Raw genomic sequence first — 27,302 nt, forward strand, 5'->3', positions numbered from 1 at the left:
CTTTCAATATAGGTCTTGTACAATTAAATGTTTCTGTCATGTTAAACAATGTTGATGCAACGAGAAAGCGTTTCCAATATTTTTTTATTCCATCACTCCACAGAATTTATCTAACATTTTCATAGACCTTATACATACCTAAAACAAACTCCATTAGTCGTTCATAGTACAAGTTGCATTGCGACCAGTAAACAGAAGGACCAGAGCACGGCATTTCGGTTTCGTCACCAGTTTTCAAGCTTTTTCATGAAACAAAATGTTGAACACATAAATATCCCAATTCCGTGTGTCTTTGCGTCAATAAGACCATTTTACCGTTACCAGAACTTTTCAATGCATGTAATTTTCCGCAAGCAAATATAATGTCCTATTAAGGCTGAATTCTCACAGATTGAACGTTTAGAAATTTTTTAAATTATATTTTGTCCTGGAAAAAGCCAATTAATGCAAAAATACATGTAAACCAGTGATATAAGACTGCTGACAAAAAATCAGATAAGAGATTTTCATATTTAAGGTAAAAAATTGATGATTTATGCATTTTTCGTTAATAACGGCTTTAGCCATAAAATATAAATTTTCGAGCGAAATATGAAAAGCTGCGATCGGTTTGAGCGCAAGTCAATATTTAAACTCTTTATTTGAGTCTCGTCCATATACATAATAAAAGATACATGCAACACATAAAACAAGTATATGGCCATTCTATACAGAATTACAAGAGACTATTTGACAAATACACGGAACATATTATCACAAAATAAATTACCTGTTTGTTATAAAATTTGTGACTGATACTGATTGGTAAAAATACGACTGGCTTTAAAAGCTTATAGAAAAAGTGAAACACCCGACTTAATACTGACTAAAGCTCCCTGAAACATTAAAACATGCAGGTGAACTTGGATTAACAGACCAGTATATAGGAGGTTCATCTAATAATAAGAAACCAATATCATTTTTGTGACCGATTAGAATATTACCATCACTAAGTACAAAAAACAAAATCTACATTCTTAAAAGTATATACATGGCCGCAATTACTATTTACACAGATAAAACTGTATTCTCTTAAAATAAAATTACAGGTTTTGGCAGCAAGTCGTAGCAATGCAGGATTACTGAGTATAAATTTCTACTTTCAATATTACTCATAAATTATCAGTTTCAACGGCCTAAGCAAACAATGTAATACGGTAATCAACATATGCTCTACAATCAAGGATAACATGAGACTCATTTTCTACAGTATCACAAAAAGGGCATTTTCTAGCTTCAACAGGTAAGTTTTTATATCTGCCAGTTTCAATTCGTAGATGAGCTACATCACATCTAAATTTACTCGGTGCCGACCTATGCTGTAGCTGCATGATTATTTAACAATACTTTTCTGTACCAAATTCAGTTTTCAACAAACAGTATGTACGCAATTTGTTGCGCCCTCTACCTGATGTACCAACTGTACTGATAATCTGAGGAAACAAGCCCTGCGTAAAATGATGCAACAACAACTCCTCTACTTTACGTAAAATAACATGTTTAGGTATAACGGTTTCAATACTGCCATAAATTTTCAGGTTCAGAGTTTCTGCTTAGCCAAATAAAACCAGTTACAACATGCCTTACTCCAATTTGCACTAACACAGAATGAAATACGTTTATTGAGCCGTGACAAACCAAGGTTGGATAGACGCTACCAGTAGATACATATAGATTTCCACTGTCGGACTTCAACTGGCAATCATCCCATTTGCATTTAACTGCAGCATTGGTAGTATATAATCCCACACCAAGGAAAACCGCGTGGCCCTGTTCAATACAGCATTTATATAGAAAAAGGACATGTTACCATATACAGCTATCCCATGTAGACATCAAAGGGACCCCCAATTAACATGCACTTGACAATAACCAGGCCAAATGCCCGGCTTGCACTCTGAGCTACTGCCTTTACAGTAATATTCCAGTCTAAGAACTCATGCAAAACTTAACCAAGATATGCGTATCCCTCAACAACACCAATAGTATGTTTACACATATTTTACTAAATCAGTTCGGCGGCATAGGAACCCAATGCTACAGGCAGGGAGAAGTAGCTCATTGCGACATAAAAAAGTATGTTGATAGTTTCAACTATTTATTCGGCGCCAAGAGAGCTTAACGCAAAAAAATACTATTCACAGAGAAAATTGAGTTTCTGCTTTCGGTGATAGGTTATGCGATAGATCTGGGAAACGTATGGAGATTTTCGTACGTATGTTACCGAAATGGAGGAGGTAAGAAAAATGGTTATTTAAAAATAATTATAGAATTGTTTATTTATAGGGAAAGCTTTATATTTTAAATTTTCTTAAATGGATTTTGATAATGAGTCGTTTGCAAGATATTTATTCTTCTATTTTAGATTATTTCATGTTTAATACCTGGTAGATTATTATCATCTGTATATACTACCAGCACAATACTGCCACAAATCGCATTGCTTCTTCACAATCGAAATGAAACTACACATAGTGTATATGCACATCAGTATGTACACCGGAATACATCAATTAGCTGTTTGACTTTCGACAAAGTAAAAAGGCTTTTGGGGCGAAAAAAAAGAAAACCCATTACCTATACCAGAGTGAAAATACGATAAACTGCTTGTAGCTTTATAGCTTTTCGTCCTCGACTTGGCACCTTTTGTGGTTTAATAATTGGTGGGTTTTCGAATTTATACCCTGCAACGTTATGGATTCCTCTTTTTCGTATGTTTGCTCCGCCACTAGAAAGGTAAAAAACACCACAAAGTATTACTTTACTGAAATACCGTTTTTGCAATGCGCAAAACAAGGTTACAAGGCAGCTGATTACTATGTTATGTTCGTGTTTTCGCCTTTTCGGAGCGAAAATACGAAAACCCATCGACAAGTTATTTGAAGGCAAAACGCCACGCCGGTTCACGTTTTAGCATAGGGAAATAAAGTAAATGACTGAGATCAGCCAATTTAAGACTCTCATCTCATTTTAATATAAATGGGTAAATATACCAACACCAGTTATAAAGTACAATTTTGAAGTTAGGAATACACAGTGCCACATAATCTGGATACCATTTTATGCCGGTTAGGATATAAACCATCTGTCGAATCAGTGGATAGCTTCTGTTATTTGGGTTCAAAAATCAATTACAATGGAAGTTGTTAATGCAATTTAAGCGCTGAAAGATCAAGCTTTGAAAGCATGCAATCACCTTGTATCAATGTTTGGTAGAGTAGACTCGACTTTAAGACATAACTGTTATTGTTCGACTCTCTGATTGCTCCAATTCTTATGTATGGTATGAGGTTTGGGGTACATAATTATGACATGAAAGAGGTAGATTAACTCCACCTTAGATTTCGTAAAGACATTCTTGGGGTTCGCTCTCAAACTTCTAATGCTGCTGTACTTGGCGAGCTAGGACGATTTCCATTATCCTTAATATGTAAAATCAGAGCATTTTTTTTTGGTACAAGATCAAATCTTCCCCAAACTGGCGTATAAATAATATTTATTGTGAACAAGTTAATGATGTAAATTTTGTTTTCTGCAATGCTAAATATAACTGGTCTAAATCTGTAAAAAATGTGTTCGAATCCTTTGGGTTAAGCTATGTTTGGTTTATACATCATATTAATCATTCTTGCTTTATAGCATAAGGCCCCTACAAATTAATAATGTTTTTTTCGGATTTTTGCTAACAAGGGGCGAGCAAGCGAACCCCTTTAACATATATTTAATATTCGAATACATACTATGGATTCATCCGTTTTAATAAGCCCAATATATGAATTAAAAAATTAAGACAATTACTACATATTTTATTTATGATGATCATTTATAATAAAAACACCCTGCTTTTAGAAAATTTTGAAACAACTTATCGACCTGAATCACTTGAAAATCATTTGCAACTTAATTTTATCCCTATCAATTTCCTTTTTCGATATACAATAGTCAAAGTACAACACGCCGTATTGAAAAATCCGTATCACAATATTCATTGTCGTTTTCTGATTCCGTATCATGCTAGTACCGTGTGTAGTCTTGGAACAAATTTCGCGTCGCTAAAAATCCGTGACAAAAATAACTGGTTAAACCTGTCAAATTTTAGATAAATACAATTACCTAATTTTACTCACGCCACCAAACGCATGTAAATATTCAGGAAAATGGTTCTTCAAAGAAACATGGAGATAAGCACGAAGCAGAGAACACTTCAAATCTATCTAGGCAACTCGTTGTTTGCCAATTGGAAATTGTAACATTATCATAAACATGAGCAGCTCGCCAATACAAAAAAATGCGAACTTCCCCCAATTCTGAATATAATGATCGTCAAAAAATCCCACGAACATTCACTTTTTTGAAATGGCCGCGTTTCGTCTTCAGGAAATTACAATAAGTGTATACTCGTAAAATAAGTACAGTTTCTTCGTTTCTCTGTAGTAGCCTCCCTTGACTTCAAAACATATTCATACGCGCAAGCCATTACATTTTTGGACATTTGAAAGATAGCGGTAAATTTAAATCAAATTGAAACTGAAAAATAAAAAGGAATAATTATAAGTCAGGTATATAACAAATGTTGTATTACAATAAGACGCTTTTCTGGTGACCTGCATCAGGTCTCGACGGATACATGTACACACCAAACTCGACGTGATACAGGCCGACAGAAAAAAACGTCCTAAAACAGTACCCCTTTTGTATTAAATCGTTTAAAATGCTTGATTTCGGAAGTTCAAAGAATGATGTTTTACAAAGGCCGCACCAATTAATTTAGGAGCAGATACACAGTTTATTTCTTCACTTAATTTGGTGTTTAATATCACAGTAAACGTATTGGCATGTGCTTACCGAAATGAAAACTATAAGGGTATGTGCAGAATACAAAAATGGTCAGGAAGTGGATTTATTCATCCCAAATTATGCTGTAAAAGAAAAAACAGAAATTAAGGTAATTCTTTTATTTGTGGTTAAATGTTATGGGAGTAAGAGAACATGTTTAAAAGTATTACAAACATTAAATGAGGTTACTTGACTTCATTTATTGCATAATGATTTTCAAAAATTAACTATTATGTATTATTTTGAAAACGTGTAGACATTTTTTGATGTAAATTATGCAAAATTGGTAAAATGTTTGAGCATAGAAATTTGTCACGTATATGACACATAATGTTAACAAATGTAAAATTGGTTTAATGTAATGAAAGAGAACTACATGTAAAGGAACACATTTGTTCAAGGGTGTACAGCAAAGACTGTGTTTTTGGTCATAGTGTGTACAATTACAAGTGTATAGTCTTATTATTTATTTAATTTGTATAAACAGGCAACATACTTTTCTGATGATGTAATGTACTATAAATATGAAAGTTTAACTTGGCATTATGTCCTATTCATTAGTGCTGAAGTTTGATGCCTAATTAAAGATGTCTTATCAAATCGATGCAGATAATTTTGATGCTTGTTTTTCATCATAAAATATTGCAAGTTTTGCAGTAAATTATAGTATAGTGAGCCATGAAGCAACTTCTTTTTAGCTGAAAAACTGTTTGTGTGTTTAATTACGTCATATATTATTGAATTAAAACAGTTTTCTACACCTTTTCATTTATAAAACGGTAGTATTTTACAAGTGAAAGCTATGTTCGAAAGTTTAAAATTACTTGGTAACAAACTATAAAATGCTGTTGTTTCCAAACGGCCCTCCGGACAAGGCGTAAGCATGTCTTAAAATGTTTGTAAGATGATACACTTTCATAAAATCATGCTCTACAAAATTCCATCTGGGATGGAGGGTGGGTGGGGGCAAACCTTTTTCCCCTCATAGTCTTTCTGCGGTAAATCAATAAACCAATATCGCACTTATACAATTTGTCAAAGATAAATATAAAATTACTATTTTTTACCAGGTTGTAAAAGGACCAAAATGTACGTATCCCATTGTTAAACGAAGAAGTCCATTTGAAAAATCATTATATATTATATGTTTTTAATATACCCACGAGCAGAAACAATCGGATAATTATGAATATGTCAAATTATTGATAAAAGCATACCGAACCGAAAATTTATGCTTTAAGTATCACCTCACAAAAGGCTGTAAATGGACCAACATCTAAATATCACATAAACATTCTAAAGACACCCACACTGAAAGAATATAAGTTTTCCTATCAGACTCGCAGGATCAGGAACGATACCTTATACATATACATTGCAATCGCGAATGTGGATTCTGCATGGTCCAAAAAGGTGAACATAAGTGATAAATTAATACTTATACTAACTGTTACTGGAGAACAATACTGAACTTGAACATGATATATTTCCTTGTAAGTTTGTTTCCGTTCATCGTGTACTTTTTTTGATGTAGTGACGTAAGGATTGGACGTGCACAGAATCGACGGCGCATTGAATGATAATTATCAAAAATGGCATCACCGTGTCGGGGCAGAATCTGGTAATTACTTTGAAAGAGCAATAATGGATTTAAAGGGGCTGTACTCCGTATGATGAAATAAATAAAAAAGAAAATTGTCGAAAACTGACATAAACTTGGTATCGATGTGTACAACGCATTGAAACTTACTAACTGAAGTACCACAAAGTTTAAAATAACTTATTGATCGCGGTTTTTTCGTATTTTTCGATTAAAAAGATTTCTAGTTATTTCTACCTAGTAGAATTCATTCCTTATAAGTGATTGGCTAGTCGATGTTATCACGTGATATTACCGAGTTAGGTGTAGAGCTTAAATAAATATTCCATCCGTTTAGGGTATTTTAGGACGGAGCAGGTCACTTCTGTTGTGATTGGTTATGAAATCCTTCCTACGACCATTCGCACTGTACCACTACAGTAGTTGTCAGTTCCTTGCAGAGGTGAAGCCACCAAGTATTGTTTAACCTCACAGGATAGGTTGAACTGTCACTCTGGGACCCTTCAATTTGCTAACGCCGGGACCTGGAGTATAAACTCCTAACACCACCACCGTTTAGGGTAAGCCTTCGTGCACAGTGGATACAACACTGGATTGCAATTTTGGCGACACCGGTTCGAACCCGGTCTCAGATACGATTTATTTTACAATTATGATATCAAAGAGTAAATCATTTTATCAAATAATTGTCCTGAGATTCGTTTCCATTGGTGCCAATTTGGTGTACAGTTCCTTTAACATAAAAATGTTACTATATGTAGTATGATGTGAATAACTTCAAAATACAGACAATTGTCACATTATATATTACTAAATGAAAACATTATGCTTTGGTAAGTGTGTGTAAATCATGCATTTATAAAATTAAGCAATTCCTAAAGGTTATCAGTATGTATTTACCGAAATAACAAAGGTCATGCGTGTCACTTTGATTTACTAAACGAATACATTAGGCATATATTAGTGTGTGTTAATTATGCCTTTATCAAACTATGTATAATTCGGTGTAGATACCAAAATAAATGGGCCTGGATTGTCGCAGACATGAGGCCAATTTAAATGCATACATATAACGCATTAACCAGCTTAGTGTTTGGCGTTCATTTTTTTCGACTGCACCAGCCTCTCCATATACCGCTTCACCTGATTAAAATCAATAACGGATGACTGCCGATTTGCCAAAATAAAGCTAAGAAAGATGTAAAAAATACTACCATCCAGTTAAATAAACTAGTTAGGCCTTACGCATGCAGGGTGACCTTTTATTTATATATATATATATATATATACACACACACAATTAAACATTATAACATGAGAATAGAAAAAAACTGACTCTACATATATATTATTGATAAGCATGCTTTCTAGCACATGCAAATTTAAATGGTGAATGTTTTAATGATAACGTATGGGCCTTAAATCATGCAATTCTATATTAACATTGCGTTCTTTTTCACCAAAATATTTGCAAATATTTTAATTAAAAAAGGGTATAAAATGCCCCCAACCCCCTCTCCTTTTCATTTGATAGAACACTAAATTCGGTCGCATAGTTTACCCTAAGAAATATTTAAACGCCAGGTTTCCTGCGAAGAATGCGGCCATACAGAAAACATTACAACGATTATCTAATAAATAAAAAATTGCAAAAAATACTACATAAGATCACTAACCTATAAACAATATATAGGTCCGTGATCAAATCTTTTAAACCAAGTTTTAGTCGAGTATTACTTATTTTTTGGTAGAGAAGAAAATGTGAGTTTCCATTTCTGCATTAATTTTTTTTTAAATTATTTTTCATTCTAATATATATGTTTCAAACACAATGTTTGGCTTTTCTACTTGGAAATTTCCTAAGCCAAAAATAGCGTTCGTGAATTTACCCATTTCATAACGACATTACAACTGCAGGTGCGTTTTTGATCCCATACCTGGTGATGTTGGTGTTCGGGGGATTCCCTCTATTCTACATGGAGCTGGCCCTGGGGCAGTACCAGCGATGTGGCTGCATCACGGTGTGGAAAAGAATCTGCCCGGTACTCAAAGGTAACCATAGACCATCCATTAATGATCGCAGTTGTTTGAGTGACTAAGCCATCGCCTTGCCAAAAATAATCATGACATTCCAGAAAAGGTCTTTGTTTTTTTTTAATTTATACTTATTTATTTTACAACGATTGTGAAACAAGTTATGACAACATTATAGTCATCACTCTCGTTGACACGATGTTACGCGAGAGTATGGTCATGTGTTGTGGGGATCAAGAATTCCCCGGATAATAATGTCTTTGGCTCATTTTTCAAAAGCGATCTACAGAGACAAACTATTAAATAATCCTTGAATGTCCTTGACCTTCGAATAAAACCGAACCACAAGTATTTAAAGGAAATAGATAACTTAAAAATTATTTTAAGTACACAGGAATCTACCGGGCAAAGCCCAGTTGCCAACACTTTCAAGCCAAGTTGCCAACTCTGACAAGCCCAGTTGCCAATAATTTTAAGCCAATTTGCCGACACTTTCAAGCCCAGTTGCTAACACTTTCCAGCCCAGTTGCTAACACTTTCCAGCCAATTTGCCAACACTTTTAAGCCCAGTTGCTAATACTTTCCAGCCCAGTTGCTTACACTTTCAAGCCAAGTTGCTAACAATTTCAAGCCAGGGCTAAATCTTTCATGTCCAGTTGCTAACACTTTCAAGCCAAGTTGCTAACACTTTCAAGCCAGGTTTCCCTTATTCACCCAAAGCTTTTGTCACACTTAACTTAAAAACTTAAAACACAAAACCTTAAGTTTATAATTGTTAGTATTACAGGGTTCTTAAGCTTTGCAGGCAAGTTGATCATGACCAGTAGATAAAAGCTTTTGATTTTGAGGTCAGTTGGTCAAAGGTCAATGTCGTGGTGACCTTAAGACTATTTTAAGCTGAAAAAGGATTTTCGATCAATATATTAAGAACAGTATGGTTCATGGTCATCAAACTTCGTAGACAGGTTGGTCATAACCTGCAGATGAACGTTATTGCTTTAGAGGTCGGTCACTGGGTCAAAGGTCAAGATCGTTGTGACCTTAAGCTGAAAATACGCAATTTCCTATCAATTTTCGAAAACGCTAAAGCCTCGAACTTGGTAGAGGTCCCTTAAACATGACCAGCACCCTTACTATGTCAGTTGGCCAAGAGTCAAGGTCGTGGTGACCTTGAGCTGAATGCTTGTATCCAGGTACCTCAAACTTAACATGCTGGTGAACTGCATCTGCTTCCCTTTAGTCATGTTTCAACAGCATCGCGGCGTCTTTGTATGATGCTTTGCATCAAAATTAGACTTGTTAAAATGTTGTGGCGTATTCATCATATATCGGCGGTGATCGCTTCCCTTATCTAGAGTTATAATAGATTTGTTTCAGGAAATGTACTGCAACTCCTGATTAATGGTTTAAAGCAATAAACGGCAGATCATTTTGTTTGATATAATCAAATCATATTTGCACTATTGGCCGTTTTTCAAGTATAAGTTGCTTGAGACTTTTTGTTCGTAATTAGTGTCATTGTGCCGTTTTGTACCAGATAGTTAAATGTATAACAACACGATCACCTTTTTGTACTGAAGGTTTCGGGTTTGCTACCTGCATCATCGCCAGGTTCGTCACCGTCTACCAAACCACGATCATCTCATGGGCCGTGTTCTACTTCTTCAGCTCAATGCGATCAGAAGTACCATGGAAACGCTGTCACAACCCATGGAAACTCCGAGATGCATAGATCTCGAGCAGAGAACCGAGAACTACAGAAATAACATAACCGATTGGAAGAATTACACGACTGAAACGAGGAATTCTTTGAGGAATTTCTTTCACTATTTGGAACCTAATGCAATTCATCAAACCATACCATATAGTGCTTCTATGCTATTCCCGTTACTGTATATGGGGTCTGTTCCGCAACATTTCACTCATGAATACGATATATGATATATAAGTTAATATATAATGTAATCGACAAAAGGTGTGTACACATCCCATTTAATTGTTTAACTAGGATATGAATTGCACAGTTAATTTTGTAACACTATTGTGATGTATAAGGGACGGTAAATGTTTTTGAATGTTGCATAATGATGTTATTTTTTTCACAAATAACAGCGACTAATCGATTACATATAGAGTATGCGTGATATTGAGAGAATACAGAACTTTGATCTCTAAGTGCATTGTAATTGTACGTCTTGTAGGACGGGAGGTTCTCGGGTTGGACGGGGGCAGGTACAACATCGACAACCTTGGGCCAGTCAACTGAAAGATTGCCCTCTGTCTTGTTGGCGTCTATGTAATCGTATATTTTGCAATGTGGAAGGGGGTCAAGAGCTACGGAAAGGTACATACTAGTTTTGATACGATACTCAGAACTTACATTGAAATACTTCTGAGTGTTTGCCTTTAGGTATCCCACTCACACATGTACGAATTTTGGAAAAAGGGGTATTTTGGTAGCACAGGAAAGGGTTTTGTATGAAGAAAAAGAAAACGTCAACAATAACTTAAACTACTCTAACAAAACAGTATTTTGCCCCTCAAAGATTGCATATTACAGCCATCTTACGTTCCGTTACCACTAGTCGTAATGTATAACCTGATAATGGGCATTCATTTTACATATATGTAATCTGCAAGCTGCGATATAACAATAACATGAAGGATTATCACGCTGTAACTTACAATTGGCATTTGGGGCGGAAACGAGTGATGAAGTTATAATTATTTTAATATACAAGCTCATATTAAATAATGTTTAAAATTCAGGTAATTGAATGAGAGACGTTAAATGCAATAACCTTTATTAAAAAAACAACAACTTTATTCTAAAGTAATCAACTGTTTTAATGTAGAAAAAATATGAGAAAAGAACAAAGAAGAAATAGAAAGAGAGGCAAGGTAAAAGATGTGTAAGTGTTGGTGGTTTGAGTCGATCACTGGCTTTCAAATCTTTTTGACTAATAAATAAAACGATGAAGTGCATCAAACAGAGTACTATTTTGCTCTTCAGTCAGTGTGTCATATAGTAAGCAACGGAGGGTAACCTCAGTTAGATATTGAACAGTATCAACATTATTGTTTGCAGAATTCACATACCAATCGGCTATACAACATCTTCCGTAACGATAATGTACACTATCACACAAACTATCCATTAACACCACAGTTCCTTCAGATAACACACATCAACAGCTCTAACACAAAAGTCATGTTCATTTTTGACATAATTTCAAATGATGTAAGCCTTATCTTGCAATCCCCTCTCTAATTATTTGTGTCATCAAAATCAGTCTCGACGACATCCACACTACCATTCCCTCAGTCTCTCAGCACTTTCAGTGCTTTGATATTATATGGACATCATTTTAAAAGGAAGAAGTACGAGCGAAGCGTGTTTGTTAGGCGTTCAGGCAGCGTTATCGATCCTAAAAAGGCCGTTATTGATAATGTTTTTAGGTCTATTGAAAACGAATGTTGTAGTAGATCGCATTTAAACCGTAAAAAAACGTATGGAACCGTACAATATTGGCTTTTATATTTTCGCGGCCATCTTTGACGCCATGTTGATATTGATATGATCCAAAGTGCTTTTTCAATTTAAGTATACTTTTTCGATGTTAAAACCAAACTACAATACTTTCTTACCACATATTAAGCCATTGAACAACTTGGAGATACTAGACAATTTCGGTACATTTTGTGGGTCAACTTAGACCCTTAGTTTATGCAGATTCTGTTCAAAATGCTGTTCGAATGCCTAAAAGAATATTTTTATTCAAAGCAATACCATATATATAATTTACACCGAAGCAAATGGAGAAATTCATCTGAAATTAAGCATGTTCGTACATTTGGCGGTCATTTTAAGCTCGAGTTTAGAATTTAACCGTGTGTTACCGTATATGTTGTGATATAAAACTATACATTTTATTCAGTTCAAAAGCTAACATATACAGACTTATCAAGGTAAATGCACATATTTCTACGAGTTTTGAAACTAGTGGCGGACATCTTTGACGCCATCTTGAATGAAAAGAAAGCAACTGAAATGATCACCGACCGAGTAGGATTCTAAAAGCTACATGTTATCGACGCTCTTGGGAAAAATTGAATTTGTAAATATACTTTAATAAAGAAGACATCATACCGTGGGATATAGATTTGGTTTCACTTTTAAGGAATCCAGAAATAGCAGTTGTTCATGTGTTTTGAGTCTATACTGTGAAACTGTGCCCCCTGCGTACATTTTGTACTGTATGTTTATCACAGGTTTGGATCGACGCCGCGGAACAAGTATTTTTCTCGCTGCGTCCAGGCTTCGGAGTTTTCCTTGCTTTATCGAGCTATAACACGTTTTCGAACAACTGTTTCAGGTGAGGCATAAAAGAAAACAAACGACATGTTAGATCGCTGGTTGTAAGATAGAAACTCAACATTTTATTCAAAATAGGTTCAGTGCTTGACATACATACTAGATATAATAAACTTCCATTTCGGGATATCACATTAATATTCTTCTACCACTTCTACAATTCTAGAGATGCCATCTTCTCTTGCCTAGTAGTGTAAACATAATGTTCTTACAATGTTCAGTCCTTTACACACATTGTAGCACTGTTAAACATCTATTCTGGGATATCACACTACTATTCTGTTATCACTCTTTCTAGAGATGCGCTCTTGACATGTGGTGTAAACTGCGGTACCAGCTTTCTAGCCGGGTTTGCGGTGTTTTCTGTGCTCGGTCACATGGCACACACCCAACACGTCTTCAAATAAATCCATCTGCTGTAAATAAACCTGACAATTCTACAAACAGAATAAAATATAGTTTTACTTAATTATTGTAGTTTTTGTCACGATACTATCACAACAACAACATTTCAGATTAACTTTATATCTGATAACTGTTTGTATAGTTCACTAAAAGTAACGACTACCAAATCAGTTGTATGACTGAACAAATAACAAAAAAATTGAAGTAAAGCATCTTAACATTTCCAATGTAAGTTCCCTTTTTCTTTCATGCTTTTCGATGAAATATGGGGGTTTATCAGTGAAATAACAACAGTGAAAATTTGATATTTTTCAGTGCAAAATAAGGAGTGAAAATATCAACTTTCAGAACTTCTTTTAAAATCCTTTGTAGTAACTTCCCCTTGATCAAAACATAACACTTTACTTTGAACCAGAAAATGTTGACAAATTTACCGAAACGTTTTATATATTTAAATAAATATATATTTGGAAATTAACTTCTTACCGTTTATTACCGGTTATCCCGTTTTTCAAACATTTTCTTGATATTGAAGCTGAATGTTCATACCAAACAAATTACAGACGAAAACAACTGTTCGAACATAAAAAAGAATGTTATATCATCGTTCAAATGTATTTTGATCTGTTTGTCGTTATAATACGTAAAACTAGCTTCCCGGAAAATTCACACAACAATTTACAGATAATCTTATAATTTTTACCCCACCCACGCCTCAAAATATGTCAACAAACTAGCGTGGTCCTCATCATTACCTTCAAGCAAAACAGACTGGTCTCTGACAGTAAGATGACTGAATATCCATGTATCATGAAACACACTCTAAAACCAAGAAAAATGTTTAAAATCCAATGATTATCCGCATTTGTTTTGCTAACACATTTGACCTTCCAAATTTTCATTCATTAAATCGCGGCGTAGTAATTTGGTTATGTATTTATGCCCCGCTTAAAATAAGTGTTTTCGTTATTTTTTGGAACATATGTGCACTTATATAACTTCATTGATTACTGTTCATAAAAGCTTTGCACTAAAAAACGAGCGAAGAATAAACTATAAGAATGAATAGCAGAGAACTTTTTCGCAACAAACAGGAAATAGAGAAAAGTTGACAGCTATAATTTTGCGTTAGGGGCGCCCCACGGGTAGCGGCGTTAATAACACCCTTTTCAAAAAAGGGGATAATTAAGAAATAAATTTAAAAACTTAATAAAACTAATAGAACTCTGAAAATAAGCATAAAAGAAACAGCTTCGCCACTCGTGAAAATATGTTTTTCTATGACACTCGTGAAATAAAATACGATCTTACACTGAAATAAACAAATATCCTCTTTATATCTCTTTTGCAGATGTGGGGATTTTATTCATCCTCTTATATGAAGCCATCTCCAATCTGAGCATCTCCAGTTTCTGGGCGATCTTATTCTTTTTCATGTTGATAACAGTGGGCCTGGATACTACGGTTTGTCTTACCAGTTATTTCAAAAACGTATTAATTTTTAGGTTTCAAATTATTATTTTGGAAATTATTTCTTACAGGATATGATCCTTGAACGAAAAACCGATAAAAAAACTAGTAAGTAAAGTAATACCACACTGTTGACAGTTTGGAGGACTAGAGGCGATATCGACAGGAATCCTTGACGAATGGCCACACCTGAGGAAACGGCGGGAAATCTTCGTATTGGGCCTCGTGTTTTGCTGCTTTTGCGGGGGCCTCGCCACAACTACTAATGTAGGTTTTCTGGAATACATTTAGCATACAGCGCTGATATTTGTGTCGATAATACCACTACTTCACCGTTCCTTCACAAGGACATGCATCATTAATTAAAACGACTGCATGTGAAGGTGACTTTGTCACTCATTTTTGTTTTTGTTTTTAAACGTCGATCCTTCCATGCAAATTTTTTTTGTCTTTTTCCCACCTCAGATAAGTAGATCCAAAACTTTAACCATGCCAGAAATTCTTATCTTGCCCACAGGCAAAGATAAAACTAGTACCCGTATGGAACTCCTTTTAATGATCATTACATTGTAATTACCTCCCTTGTTGAAGACTGTTGTCTGTGGCATCATAAAACCTGGCAATATTTAGAATGCTAATTAATTGTTTCTCGTTTCAAATGTCACCATAAAAACGTTTTTATGCATCTTTCAAGAAATAATTCTTCACTCTCCTCGGAACTATTTAAAGACCGTTTTGTGTATTAATATAATCTGAATCACTGCGCGCATATCAATGACAACCACGAATCATCACATATCCATGCACATTTATTTTCACTACTCACAAAAAGGTTCCAGCAGGTTTTTTTTACTTAATTTTGTTTAAATGAGATGGGAGAAAAAGCATCTACAATAGCCGCTCGTGTAAGATAGGTTCGTCACTACCCTCGCGCAGGGTGTTTTGTGGAAACTCGGTAAACCTCGTTTCCGCAAAACACCCTACGCTCGGGTTACACTCTCGGCCATGGAAGATACCTATATTCTCACATTAGAGGCTTCCCTAAACCAACATATTAATTTTCTTTATACAGCTATATTCGGCTAAAATATGTTTAAGAAGAACTAGTAACTTACAGGGATAGATGGTTTTGTTTTCTAGGGTGGAATTTACCTCGTGCGATTGCTGGATACATACGGGGCCCCGATATCCAGCCTCTTCATCGCGTGTCTGGAGGCTGTGGCAGTATCGTGGATTTATGGTACGAAAAGTTATATGGTTTATATAAACTATTCATTTTTAGGTACTATTCAAAACTTTGAACGATTATCATTTTTATTATCTGATATCTTAAGCCGTAAGAAAATATGTCGTTTGTTTACAAATGGCGTTAATCCATGTATTAAAACTTCCGGTTAAAATGCATTTACCATTCATCAGGCGATAAACAATATCGTTTAAATTCTAGGAGCCTCCCGTTTCGCAAGCGATATCGAGGCTATGCTTGGGCCGCAACATCCCGTCTACTGGTGGTTCTTGAAGATTTGCTGGATGGCAATATCCCCCATTATCCTTTTGGTCAGATAACTGTTTTACGTATTTTTCCGCCATTAAAAGAGCGATATATCAATTATGCTGGTATAAAGCAGACATATGCAAAATGTTGAGACAAATGTACCGATACTACTGTTTGCAAATGGAATAAGCATTTCGGGGTTTTGAAGCATTGGTCAGTTGCGATGGTTACTCCCCTGAAATCCACGATTGCTCTCCGAACGAATTATTTCGGGAACATCAAAAAAGGATCACATACAATAATCTAAATTGTAACTGCCATACTGAGCTTTCAGTTAAATCCAAGCCATTTGGGGTGTCATTTATATGGTTTAAACCGCTGTTCTATAGTTTTGGCGGCATAACGTGACCTGGTAATCAGTTTATACATTCAATGTTAACGAGTTGTGTATAGCTGATTAACAAGCGCGTTTCCCTGAGTATATTTGCAAATATTTACACCTCAACTTCCATTCCTTAAATGAACTGCCTTTCGGCAATTGCGTTCATCAATCGATGAACGCAACATCTTCGGATATGTTCGGATCGTAATTTATTGCATAACAATATACATGAAAGCTATTGATCTTGTAATTGGTTGTATTGTGTCTGCAGGTCCCGTAAAATATAAATCAACATTTTTAAAAGTGTTAGTTTATTATATTTAAATATATTGGTACCAGAAGTGTTTCAATTTTACGTTTTAAAGTGATTTCAAGTGGTTGATCTTTTCCCGCGTTATTGTGACGTCATTTGAAAAAAATGTTTCCGGTTATAGTCGGGTCGTTCTATTTACCGAATGGGTAAGAACGGTTCACTGAAAGTTTTTTTTAAAGAAATGAAGTCTTTTTTTAACAATTCTTGAATGAAATAATGAACTATTGGTGTAAATATAAGAATTTAATTGCGGGGTTGGTGTCATTATCGGGGATGTGAACGCAATTGGGTTGGTCATAGTTCGGACTCCACACACATTGACCAACCCAATTGCGTTCATACCCCGATAATGACATCAACCCCGCAATTCATTCCTTAAATAGTAATATACCTATTTCTTATGTTTATTTTTTCATCGTGGTGTGTAAATGCTCACCTTTTTTTATTTCGTTTACACGACAAAAATACTTCACAACATCACTAAGTTGACTCCATTAAATTTTCGAAAAACGTCTTGAAAGTTCACTTCATTCCTTTCAGATATTATTCATTCTATCCCTGTATATCGCTCCAATGCCTTATTACGGGGAATACGAATACCCGACGTGGTCCATAGTAGTCGGATGGTTGCTAGTGTGCTCTTCGTTAGTTCTCGTACCCGCGTACGCCGTCTACAAGATCTGTATTACTCCTGGGACTGTCGCTGAAGTAAGTTATAAAGCGAAAGTACCAATACATGTTTATAACTTATTGTAACAATGTAAAAAATAATCGTGAAATTGCGCAATCGAAAGGAAATAAAACAAACAAAAATGGCCATGAGCAAAAATATTAAGACTTACTAGTATGGCATTTCTACCTATAACATCTTGTTTATTTCTAGCGAATTCGCACAGTGATGACCCCAGAGGAGGTCCACGAAAATACCGAGGAGATGCGCGTATATAACTAGAAGAAACTGCATTCCATTTTACGTTGAATGATGAACTGCAGAAATAGTTTTAGACAAGGGCGGACTAGTTTGTCAAGTAAAGAAGGACTAGTTTGTCATGGAGAAATTATACTGGAATCGTATATTTACGTCTTTGAAGATATTATGGTGACGGGGAAAAATACCCTCTATTTTGCATAATTGATTCACAGACCCTTTCCCTATGTCACTGGAACAGGCGCACTCCCTTTCTTACACCTCTAGAACACGCTTTCTTCCTTTCCTATACCAGTAAGGCACTCTGACCCCCTGACTCGTACCACCTTTCTTATACTACCAGAACACGCGTAACCCTTTGCCAATACTACAAGAACATTCGTACACCACTAGAGGACGCTTATACGTTTCCTTTACCATTAAACCACGCTTACTACCCTTTTACCATACCACTAGAACACGCTTGTCCTCTTTCCTATACACCTAGAGGAACACGCTTACGCCCTTTTCCATACCACTTAAATTTATCACTAGAACACGCTTGTACGCTTTCAAATACAAGTTGAACCCGCTTACCCCGTTTTTCATACCACAACAACACGATCAACCCCTTTCCTATACAACTACAAGACATCTAATCCCTGTCTGTACGACTAGAACACTTGATTATTTTCCTATATAGATACCACTGAAACACTCTTTTTTCCTTTTTATACACAACGAGGATGCTTGCCCTTTCCCATACCACTACAAGATGCTTACCTCGAACTCGCTTTCCTATATACCACTAGAACACGCTTATCTCCTTCACTATACCAATAGAGCACACTAAATCCGTTTTCTTTACCACTAGAACATGCGAACTCGCTTTCCTACACCATAATAACACTATTACTTCCTTTCCTTTACCAGTAAAGCACTCTAAATCCGTTTTCTATACCACTAGAACATGCGACCTCGCTTTCCTATACCACTAGAACACGCTTACCTCATGTCCTGTACCAGTAGAGCACGCCAATTACCCCCTTCCCTGTACCACTAGAACACGCCAACCCACGTTCCTATATCACCAGAACTGGCGGAGGTCCTTTCCTATATAACCAGAACACGACTTCTTCCTTTCCTTTACCACAAAATCCGATAACTCCCTTTTCAATACGACAAGAACACGCGTTAGCTCTTTCCTTTACCAGAAAGGCACGCTTACCCCTTAAATATACCACTAGGTCACGCGTACTCACGTTTACTCCCTTTTCTTTCCCCCTTTCTTATACCACTAGAAAACGTTTACTCCCATTCCTATACCAATAAATTACACCGCTTATCCCCTTCCCTATAACACTAGAACAGGCGTAGTACTTTTCCTATACCACTAGACACGCTTACACCCTTTCTTATAACATAAGAATACGCTTGCTTCCTTTCCTATACCACGAGAACACGCCTGCTCTATTTCCTATACAACTAGAACCCTAAACCCACCTTTCCTTTACCACTAGAAAACGCGTACCCCCTTTTCTATACCACAAAAACACGCCTTCACCCTTTCCTATACCACTAGAATACGCTTGCTCCCTTTCCTATACCACAAGAACACGCTTAATCCATTTCCTTTACAACAAGAACCCTATGTCCACTTTGATATACCACTAGAACTGGTTTACCCCCTTTCCTTTACCACTAGAACTCTCTAACCCCTTTCCCATACTACTAGAGCACGCGTACCCCTTTCACATACATATAGAACACGCTTACTTCCTTTCATATACATCTAGAACACGCTTACTCCCTTTCATATACATCTAGAACACGCTTACTCCGAACACGTAGAACAAAATTATTACCTTTATTTTACCATTAGAACACGCTTACTCCCTCTTCTTTACCAGTAGAGAAAGGTTACCCACTTTCCTTTACCACTAGAACAACCGTACCCCTTTTCTATACCACTAGAACACACGTACTCCCTTTCCTTTACCATGCATAAGAACACGCGTAATCCTTTTCCTATAGCACTAGAACACACTACCCCATTTCCTATACCACAAAGACACGCTTACTCCCTTTCTTATACCACTAGAACACGATATTGTAACTTTGATATACCAGTAAAGCACTCTTACACCTTTTCTATACCACTAGAACACGCGCACTCTCTTAACTTTACCACGTTAACCCCCTTTTCCATACCACTAGAAGACCTTCATTCTCTTTCCTATACCACTAGAACACGAGTACACCATTTCCAATGCCATTTAACCACATTCACCCTCTAAGCAGTGTATATCACATAGGGCTGTGAATGTGTTTATGTGTATGTGTTTGTGAGTCGTTGTTTATGTGTCTGCAAATTATACATAAGGGTAAAAGTGTTTTATACCCAGCTTGCTGTCCTCATGTTATATGGCTAGTTAGCTTTTGTATATACTGTGTCAAAGTATTTGGTATTATTTTTATTGTTAAGTTTCGTTTATAGTCAGTAAGGATCTTTTACAATCTTTAAGGGTAAAACAACGACTTCTCATTGCAAAACATCTGCCTTGAAAATGAAAATGTTTCATTTATAGAAAGTGAAACAATCTTTCCTTAGTTTTAACTTAAATGTATTTGAATATTTAAGAATATCAATAGACATGTTACTATGCTGCCAAACATACATGTATGCATTCGTTGTTTTAAAATACTCATTACCAGGCTAGTTTTCATTCTAAGATGATATTTGTTCAGTGTGCAATATATAGACTGGCGCGATAGGTACCATTAACATGTTAACAATTTCGCTCAAACAATCTCAAAATTACCTTTCATAAGCTTATATATCTTATAATACTCTGTAATATACTTGTAGCTGTTTCACAGCAAAAATGAAAAGAAAGGAAGATAAAATTATCGTCTCATACATGTAAATACCTTTTTTAAGATAAATGCAGTTGAAATTAACAAGTAATTGTTAAAAATTATCTTGGGTATCAACCCGCTCGTAACGAACAACTTTCGTAAATAGAAACCGTTCTTCAAAGTAAAATACTGCTATAACATCAATGTTCAACGACGACGCATTTAACAAATATAATAATTAATAATTAATATGTTTTCAAATTACATTGTCAACACAATGAAAATAAATATTTGTTAAAAAACGGAACTTATGATATCGTTAATGGCGGATGTGTGTATCATATTGTGTAATCCTGTATCTGCGTAGTGTGGTCAATTATGTTTCCTTGTATTGCTGTGAATACACTTTTGTAAGCATATTGTGTTGCAAATAAAAGTATACCTTAGTGTAATATAAACATGCGTAACATTGTTCATGATTACGATAATATTGGTATCCAGAACGAGTGTTAAATCGTGTACAGTTTAAAACACGTAGCGATTACAGTACAAGAATAGGACCGCTATTCAAAGGCAGCGAAAATAGCTTTTCCATTAATTGCATAATAGCAATCCATATAGAACATGAACAAGTTTAGCTTTTTTGCATAAATATAATCTTTCAAAAGAGGATAAGACAAAGTTATTAACAAACGTATGATATGGTCAATCAGTTTAAATATTAAACAATATCACAAAATCATAAAATGGAACGAAAAAGCAATTATCCTTGGATCGATCCATCTGAGGACAATCCTTCGGCGTAGCCGCTGCTTTCGAGGGAGGTCATACTGAACGTTCTGGTATCGCTTCTGTTAGAGTTATGTCGTCTGACTTTAGGCGACTCACTTTGAGCTTTGATTCTGGGCAGCGTTTCCCCGCACTGTTTACAAATATGTTTAATGCACTCACATTTAGTTTCATTGGTCTGAAATGTAGTGTTGTCATTGTTCCCAGTCTCCATTTTAAAAGCATATTTTTTGGAATTGCTATTCGACCTCGTTTTTTCAACACAAGTAACAGCCGATGAATCACTTTTTAATGGTTCCACAACGTTGCATGAGCAATGATTTAACCTGAGACCATATGGGTCACTAACAGACTTCGGAATCTTTACATTATAAGCTATATTTGTGACCTTTTGTTCACAGTCGGTTTGTGTGGTTGCTGATTCAGAGGGAGGCCGAGCTGTTTCATCTTCCACAATTGTATTCGGGCGACATGTGGCTTGTGTAGAAATCTCAAAAGCATCTGTGTCACCTTCTGTTACAAAAACATCGTCCGTTAGATCGGTTTTACAGCTTTCATTATTTTCACTTGAAATTACTATATTAGGCTCAATTGGATAATGTGTTTGCGTGTCGCTGGCAACAGTGTTCGGGCTGTCATGCAATCCCTGTCCGTCACGCCGATTGGCTGCAAATCCTCGGATAGAAATGTCACGACACTTTGTATTTGTAAGCGCACTATTATCGTTCCTTTCCTTTTTCTTGGTAAGGTCGGATTTTAAAGGCGGTGACTGTGTTGGGTCCACACCACTTTCACTGCAATGGCGTCTTTGTGCTCGTTTCAAACTATATCTGAATGACTTGTTTGTTTGCGTGCCGACTGAAACCATTTGAGGAAAGTCTAAAGTGCGTTTATTGTCTTCTATCGCACCACCCGAATCGGATTTTATAGTTGACAAAGGCCGTTTGGCAGGTCCATTTAGTCCGGGTGATCGAATATATCTAGGTGAACCAGTTGGACTATTCGTACTTGTTTGAGTATAGTCTGTCACAAAAGAAACACGAAAGCGATTATTCTTTCGTAGAATGGAAGCATCTGAGGAATTCAGGGGATCGGTCTCTGTGTCGTCGCTTGACGTTGAACATGGCCTATGCACATTTTGCTTTAACAATGAACGTCTGTTTGAAGGCACTGATAAACTTGAATCACTCATTTCAAGGTCACATTGATTGGACGTATGTGTACTGTGATTTAGCTTTGATAACAACCATTTTCTTGGAGAACGTTTGTCACTATCGCTTTTTAAAGAACGGAATGATGATATGGTGGCGTCGTTCGTCCCTCGTTTTAAGAAGGAAGCGAATGATGAGACGGTATCGTAGTGTGTGGATGTGGTCTCGGAGAGCATGTCAATGTGGCCATAATCTTGATCGCCGTCTTCTACGATAACGGCATACGTGGTCGCTTCCTTCGAGCCGTCTCCGCCGCGCGTGTACCGCCGGAACCACTGGCAGCATTTCAGACACACGGCCACGCTAAACACAACCGCCGCCATTGCAGGAATGATCGCCAAATTAAAACTCGAGTGAAAGTCCGTACGGTCATTTGAGGTAGTTGAGTTTGTACTTATTGTAGTTGAAACATTCGAGTCCAAAGGATCCTGTTTAAAACTTCCTGTTTGATCATGATAAACAGTGTTTCGAGTGTTTGGTGTCACTGAGGACAGTTGAAAGTCTGTTTCCGGTGTGACTGAGAAGTTTCCAGCCTCAATTTCCTGATAGGCATTCTTATCCCAACCTTTTGTGCTTTTCGCTGAATCTGAAACGGAAGTTATCTTCAATACCGGTGAACTGCTTATCTTTTTAGCACACAGTATCATTAAAACAAATGTCTGTACACTGTGTTTATCTTTAAATTTCATATTTTGTTTATTCTTTGTTCGCAATGTTTTAGATCACAGATACACCTCGTCAAAATCATATCCGACTCACACAGGCTGCTGTAATAATATCCTCGACGCTTGAGGCGATTTATATAGTTAACACTAATCACGGCATTCATGCTTCATGGTTCAGAAATCGGGTTTGATCAATATCCAAAACGTTTTCTTTCAAAATCCAATTCTTTTGAATATAACCTCATTCATTCATTCATTCCACTACTGCATATTCGATAGCCATGAATACCTGTAACCCGACTAAAACTATCCAAATTGCTGTCGTTTCTTTTTCAATGATATTATGTTCCTGGAAAAGAAAAAAACAACAGCAGCATAATGTTTACGGAGAAGTTGTTTGTTTTGATACTGACACAATTAAATTTTAAAAACTAAGAACGTACGAATCCGATACCAACTGTCTGTTTGAAGTGTATCAACTTAAAAGTATTTAGTCAAAATTCTAAATTATACCTCTTATACAATAATCATCTAAAATGTTTAAAAACATTTAACAGTCCGGAGCTAAAAAATGGTGTTCAATTTCTTTTTAACCCTTTACTTTACTTTAGAGTTTGTTTTATTGTGTGTAAGAAGATTAGCCTTCCACAAAGACAGGAATATTCAGACATACTTATGTCTTTGGAATAGATCCATGGGAATAAGTTGTCAAAACAACAATGAATAGGTCTTTAACCAACTATCGCCAATTGACGTACAAGCAAAAACAATGCAAGATGCCACACATATCACTTGAAGGAACTCATTATATGCTGTAAACAATGTATCCAAAATGTGGCACACATTTGACGTTTTTGTAAGATACTCTACTAACAAGATTGGGAAAATGTGTTCCTTACATGAATTAAACAAACCTTTGTTCTGCCAGCTAACCTTCGTGTTCACTCGCACGCACTCTGTCGTATCATTTTACAGTTTCGTCCAGATGTCTGGAAAGCAGACGAGAAAAGGAACTTAAAGTACAACCAGACACAGTCAAACACACATTTCAATCGCTAATCCTAATCGCGTTAGTTTATAAGCTGGTATGACTAAGTTGAATGGTAAATCCATCACTGGAAGGAACATCACTTTATACCTGTAAAGATGCATGTTTCACGCATCTTTGGCAAAGGTATAGATTTGGGAATCAAAAACATTGTTCCGCTCCATTAACATTTATTAGGTGTATTTCAAACGGCTTTAAGTACTAAATGAAATATTTTCGCTTCGCCTGTGAAATTTAAAGCCTTTAGAATATTTAGAGTCAGTTCATGCATATTTACAAAGTTCTTTGAGATGTAAATAAAATCACACTAAGATTACGGTATGACACATTGCACTTTATATCACCATGTTATATAGTTAATTCCTGAATATTCTGAAAAGTATCATGAATTAATTCGAACCAAGGACGTTTTTACAACTAACTTCATTAACATCCCATGATACCTCGGGACAGGTCTCGACGTCAAGTACGCGATTTACACAAGGCTGTCCTAACATGATCTATTATTTCAAGAATAGTAAGTTGAAAATTAAATCAAAGAAAAAACATTTGAATAAATATACATGTTGGATTGTATGCATTTCTGGTATAGTTTCGCATAGTTATTATGAATTAAAGTGCTAGCCATATGGTTAACCTCCCAATGCAGTATGTCCGTGACGTCATGTTATGGTGATATGAGAGTCTGCGTGACGTCATGTTATGGTGAGATGAGAGTCTGCGTGACGTCATGTTATGGTGAGATGAGAGTCTGCGTGACGTCATGTTATAGTGAGATGAGAGTCTGCGTGACGTCATGTTATGGTGAGATGAGAATCTGCGTGACGTCATGTTATGGTGAGATGAGAGTCTCCGTGACGTCATGTTATGGTGAGATGAGAGTCTGTTCACGTTTTTTATTAGATTATTTTCTTTGGCTCTTATATTGTAGTTATAATTTGCACGAGTTAAATAATTATTTTGTGGTCTTTCTACATTAAAACAGAGCATTATATATACTGGTTTGATCTTCTGCGATGTATATCTTGCATACCATTTTAGTTTGAGAAATAACTATTTATAAGCTATATTCTAAATAAAATTTTCAGAAATGGATGTTTATACAATGCTTAACTGGTCGCTGAATATTCGATTATCATATTTGTTTCACCATTTGCTTACCCAAAGAATAAAGGATGTAATTTTCTTTATAACTTGACTCATATAAATTATACGAGACTGTAAGTTTTCCGATTTATTTCCTTCTACATCTCGAAGCATATACGACAGTACATTTTATTTTTGTTTAGTAATAATTTCATTTCGTTTCACATCCTGGTTTGTACACAGATACATTCATTATGAATCTATATGAAATAATACTTTTAAGCAGTGAAACTGCTAAGATGAGCTATATCAGATTGCTGTCGTTGAATGACTGCATGATACATTTTAAGGATTGGCACAGTTAATGCAGCATGGTGCTCCAGCATGGTTAATTGTCTGTATCCGGGGGTTGAGTATTTTCAGCACTAAAAATTACTTTATCGTTATACATACTAATTTTACTTCATTCTTCACTCTTTTCACTCTTTGCCTCCGACGTGGCTCATGTTTTTACTTTTGAAAATATTAGTAAAAGTTGAGAAAACTGTGAGGTTTTGTGCAACAAGTTCTACCCCCAGTGACCTCGTGTTTCCCTGACAACTCCAAGGTGGTTACCCCATCATTTACCATTTACTGATACAGCTATTTCGATGCATGCGATGTTAAAGGTGCAAGTTTGAACGTTCGTTTCCCCCACTAAGTGTCGTTAGGGTCCTCTAAACTTGGTTTTAAACCCTTAATTACTGGTATTGTCCCTGTAGTTCTCATTGAATTATTGTGTTAACCAAAAGAAATCTCAACGGTTTTCAACATAAACAAACCTAAAATGTCCCAGTATATGATAATGATCTAGTTTTGTGAATAATTACGTTAACAATCAATTGAGTTCAATTGTCCACATAATTTACTGACATACCTCGTATTTCAAATGAAAAGAAATTATATACATACACACATGTCTCACTTTCTGCCTCAAAGTATTGAATTCGAACAAAGAAAACACTTACCTAAACGTGCAAGTTATCCTACACTTAAGATTTCCTCATAAAAGATGTCGCGCTGTAGCCGGCGTATTGGTATTCAAGTTAATAACATATAACATATTGTAACCGCATACATTAGAAAATACATCAATAGTTAAAGCCAAAGTAACAATTCTTTTAATGGTAACACGCGGTTTCAGTATCACTATCCTTGAGACGAAGAGAGGTAACTCGACAATCGGCGATGTTTGTCTCTTGCTATGTATTAATTAGCTGTGATATTTAGGTTCACAATGCACATTCTCCATGTACACGCGAGAACAGTAGTGCGTGCTTTGTGCCAAATTAACTTCAATAACAAGCAGCTCCCGGACATTTTTCCTTACTTGAATAGTGTCATTTAATACTCTTACCTTAATGTTTAAGGGCGTGTTTTTGCTTGTTTTGGCGTTTATATTGTCATGTTGCATTAAAGGAATGAAAACTCCCTATATCAACAACGGCAGCACCACATAAGAAACCACCTAAAATAATTAATATATATTTGTCATTAAATATATATATCAGTACACTAAACTTTATGGTCAGGCGCTGAAATATTTGTTACACTATCTAATCCTGACCTGCATGATCGTGAGTTGAAACTCACCATGATACAATTTTTGAATTTCAGACAAAACTGTTAAGGGCATGGACATTTACTTGCGACAATATTGATTCCATTGAAGACATTCTAAGCCTTGGTCTGCAAGATTTACCCCCTACAGTGAATAATCGCAGGAACTAATTTGATAAATCGTTCGGT

The 27,302-nt window shown here is 35.9% G+C and overlaps 1 protein-coding gene and 1 pseudogene across 2 annotated transcripts; one reads left to right on the forward strand and one right to left on the reverse strand.

Annotated features, from left to right (window-relative positions):
* Positions 1–2,117: 2,117 nt before the first annotated feature.
* Positions 2,118–17,901, forward strand: LOC128231033 (sodium-dependent serotonin transporter-like; annotated as a pseudogene).
* Positions 17,902–21,331: 3,430 nt separating this feature from the next.
* LOC128232438 (uncharacterized) lies at positions 21,332–26,812 on the reverse strand. 2 transcript variants are annotated; one of them, XM_052945982.1, is made up of 3 exons: positions 26,522–26,812; positions 24,295–24,369; positions 21,332–23,729 (listed from the first exon to the last, which is right to left on the reverse strand). In XM_052945982.1, exon 3 carries the CDS (start codon positions 23,402–23,404, stop codon positions 21,479–21,481), a length of 1,926 nt encoding a protein of 641 aa, XP_052801942.1. In that variant the 5' UTR covers positions 23,405–23,729; positions 24,295–24,369; positions 26,522–26,812; the 3' UTR covers positions 21,332–21,478. The 2 variants fall into 2 exon arrangements, with proteins under 2 accessions (XP_052801942.1, XP_052801943.1); XM_052945983.1 differs by having other exon boundaries at positions 24,280–24,369.
* Positions 26,813–27,302: the final 490 nt, after the last annotated feature.

This window comes from Mya arenaria, chromosome 4 (assembly GCF_026914265.1).
Source record: "Mya arenaria isolate MELC-2E11 chromosome 4, ASM2691426v1".
In the NCBI taxonomy this organism is placed as follows: Eukaryota; Metazoa; Mollusca; class Bivalvia; order Myida; family Myidae; genus Mya; species Mya arenaria.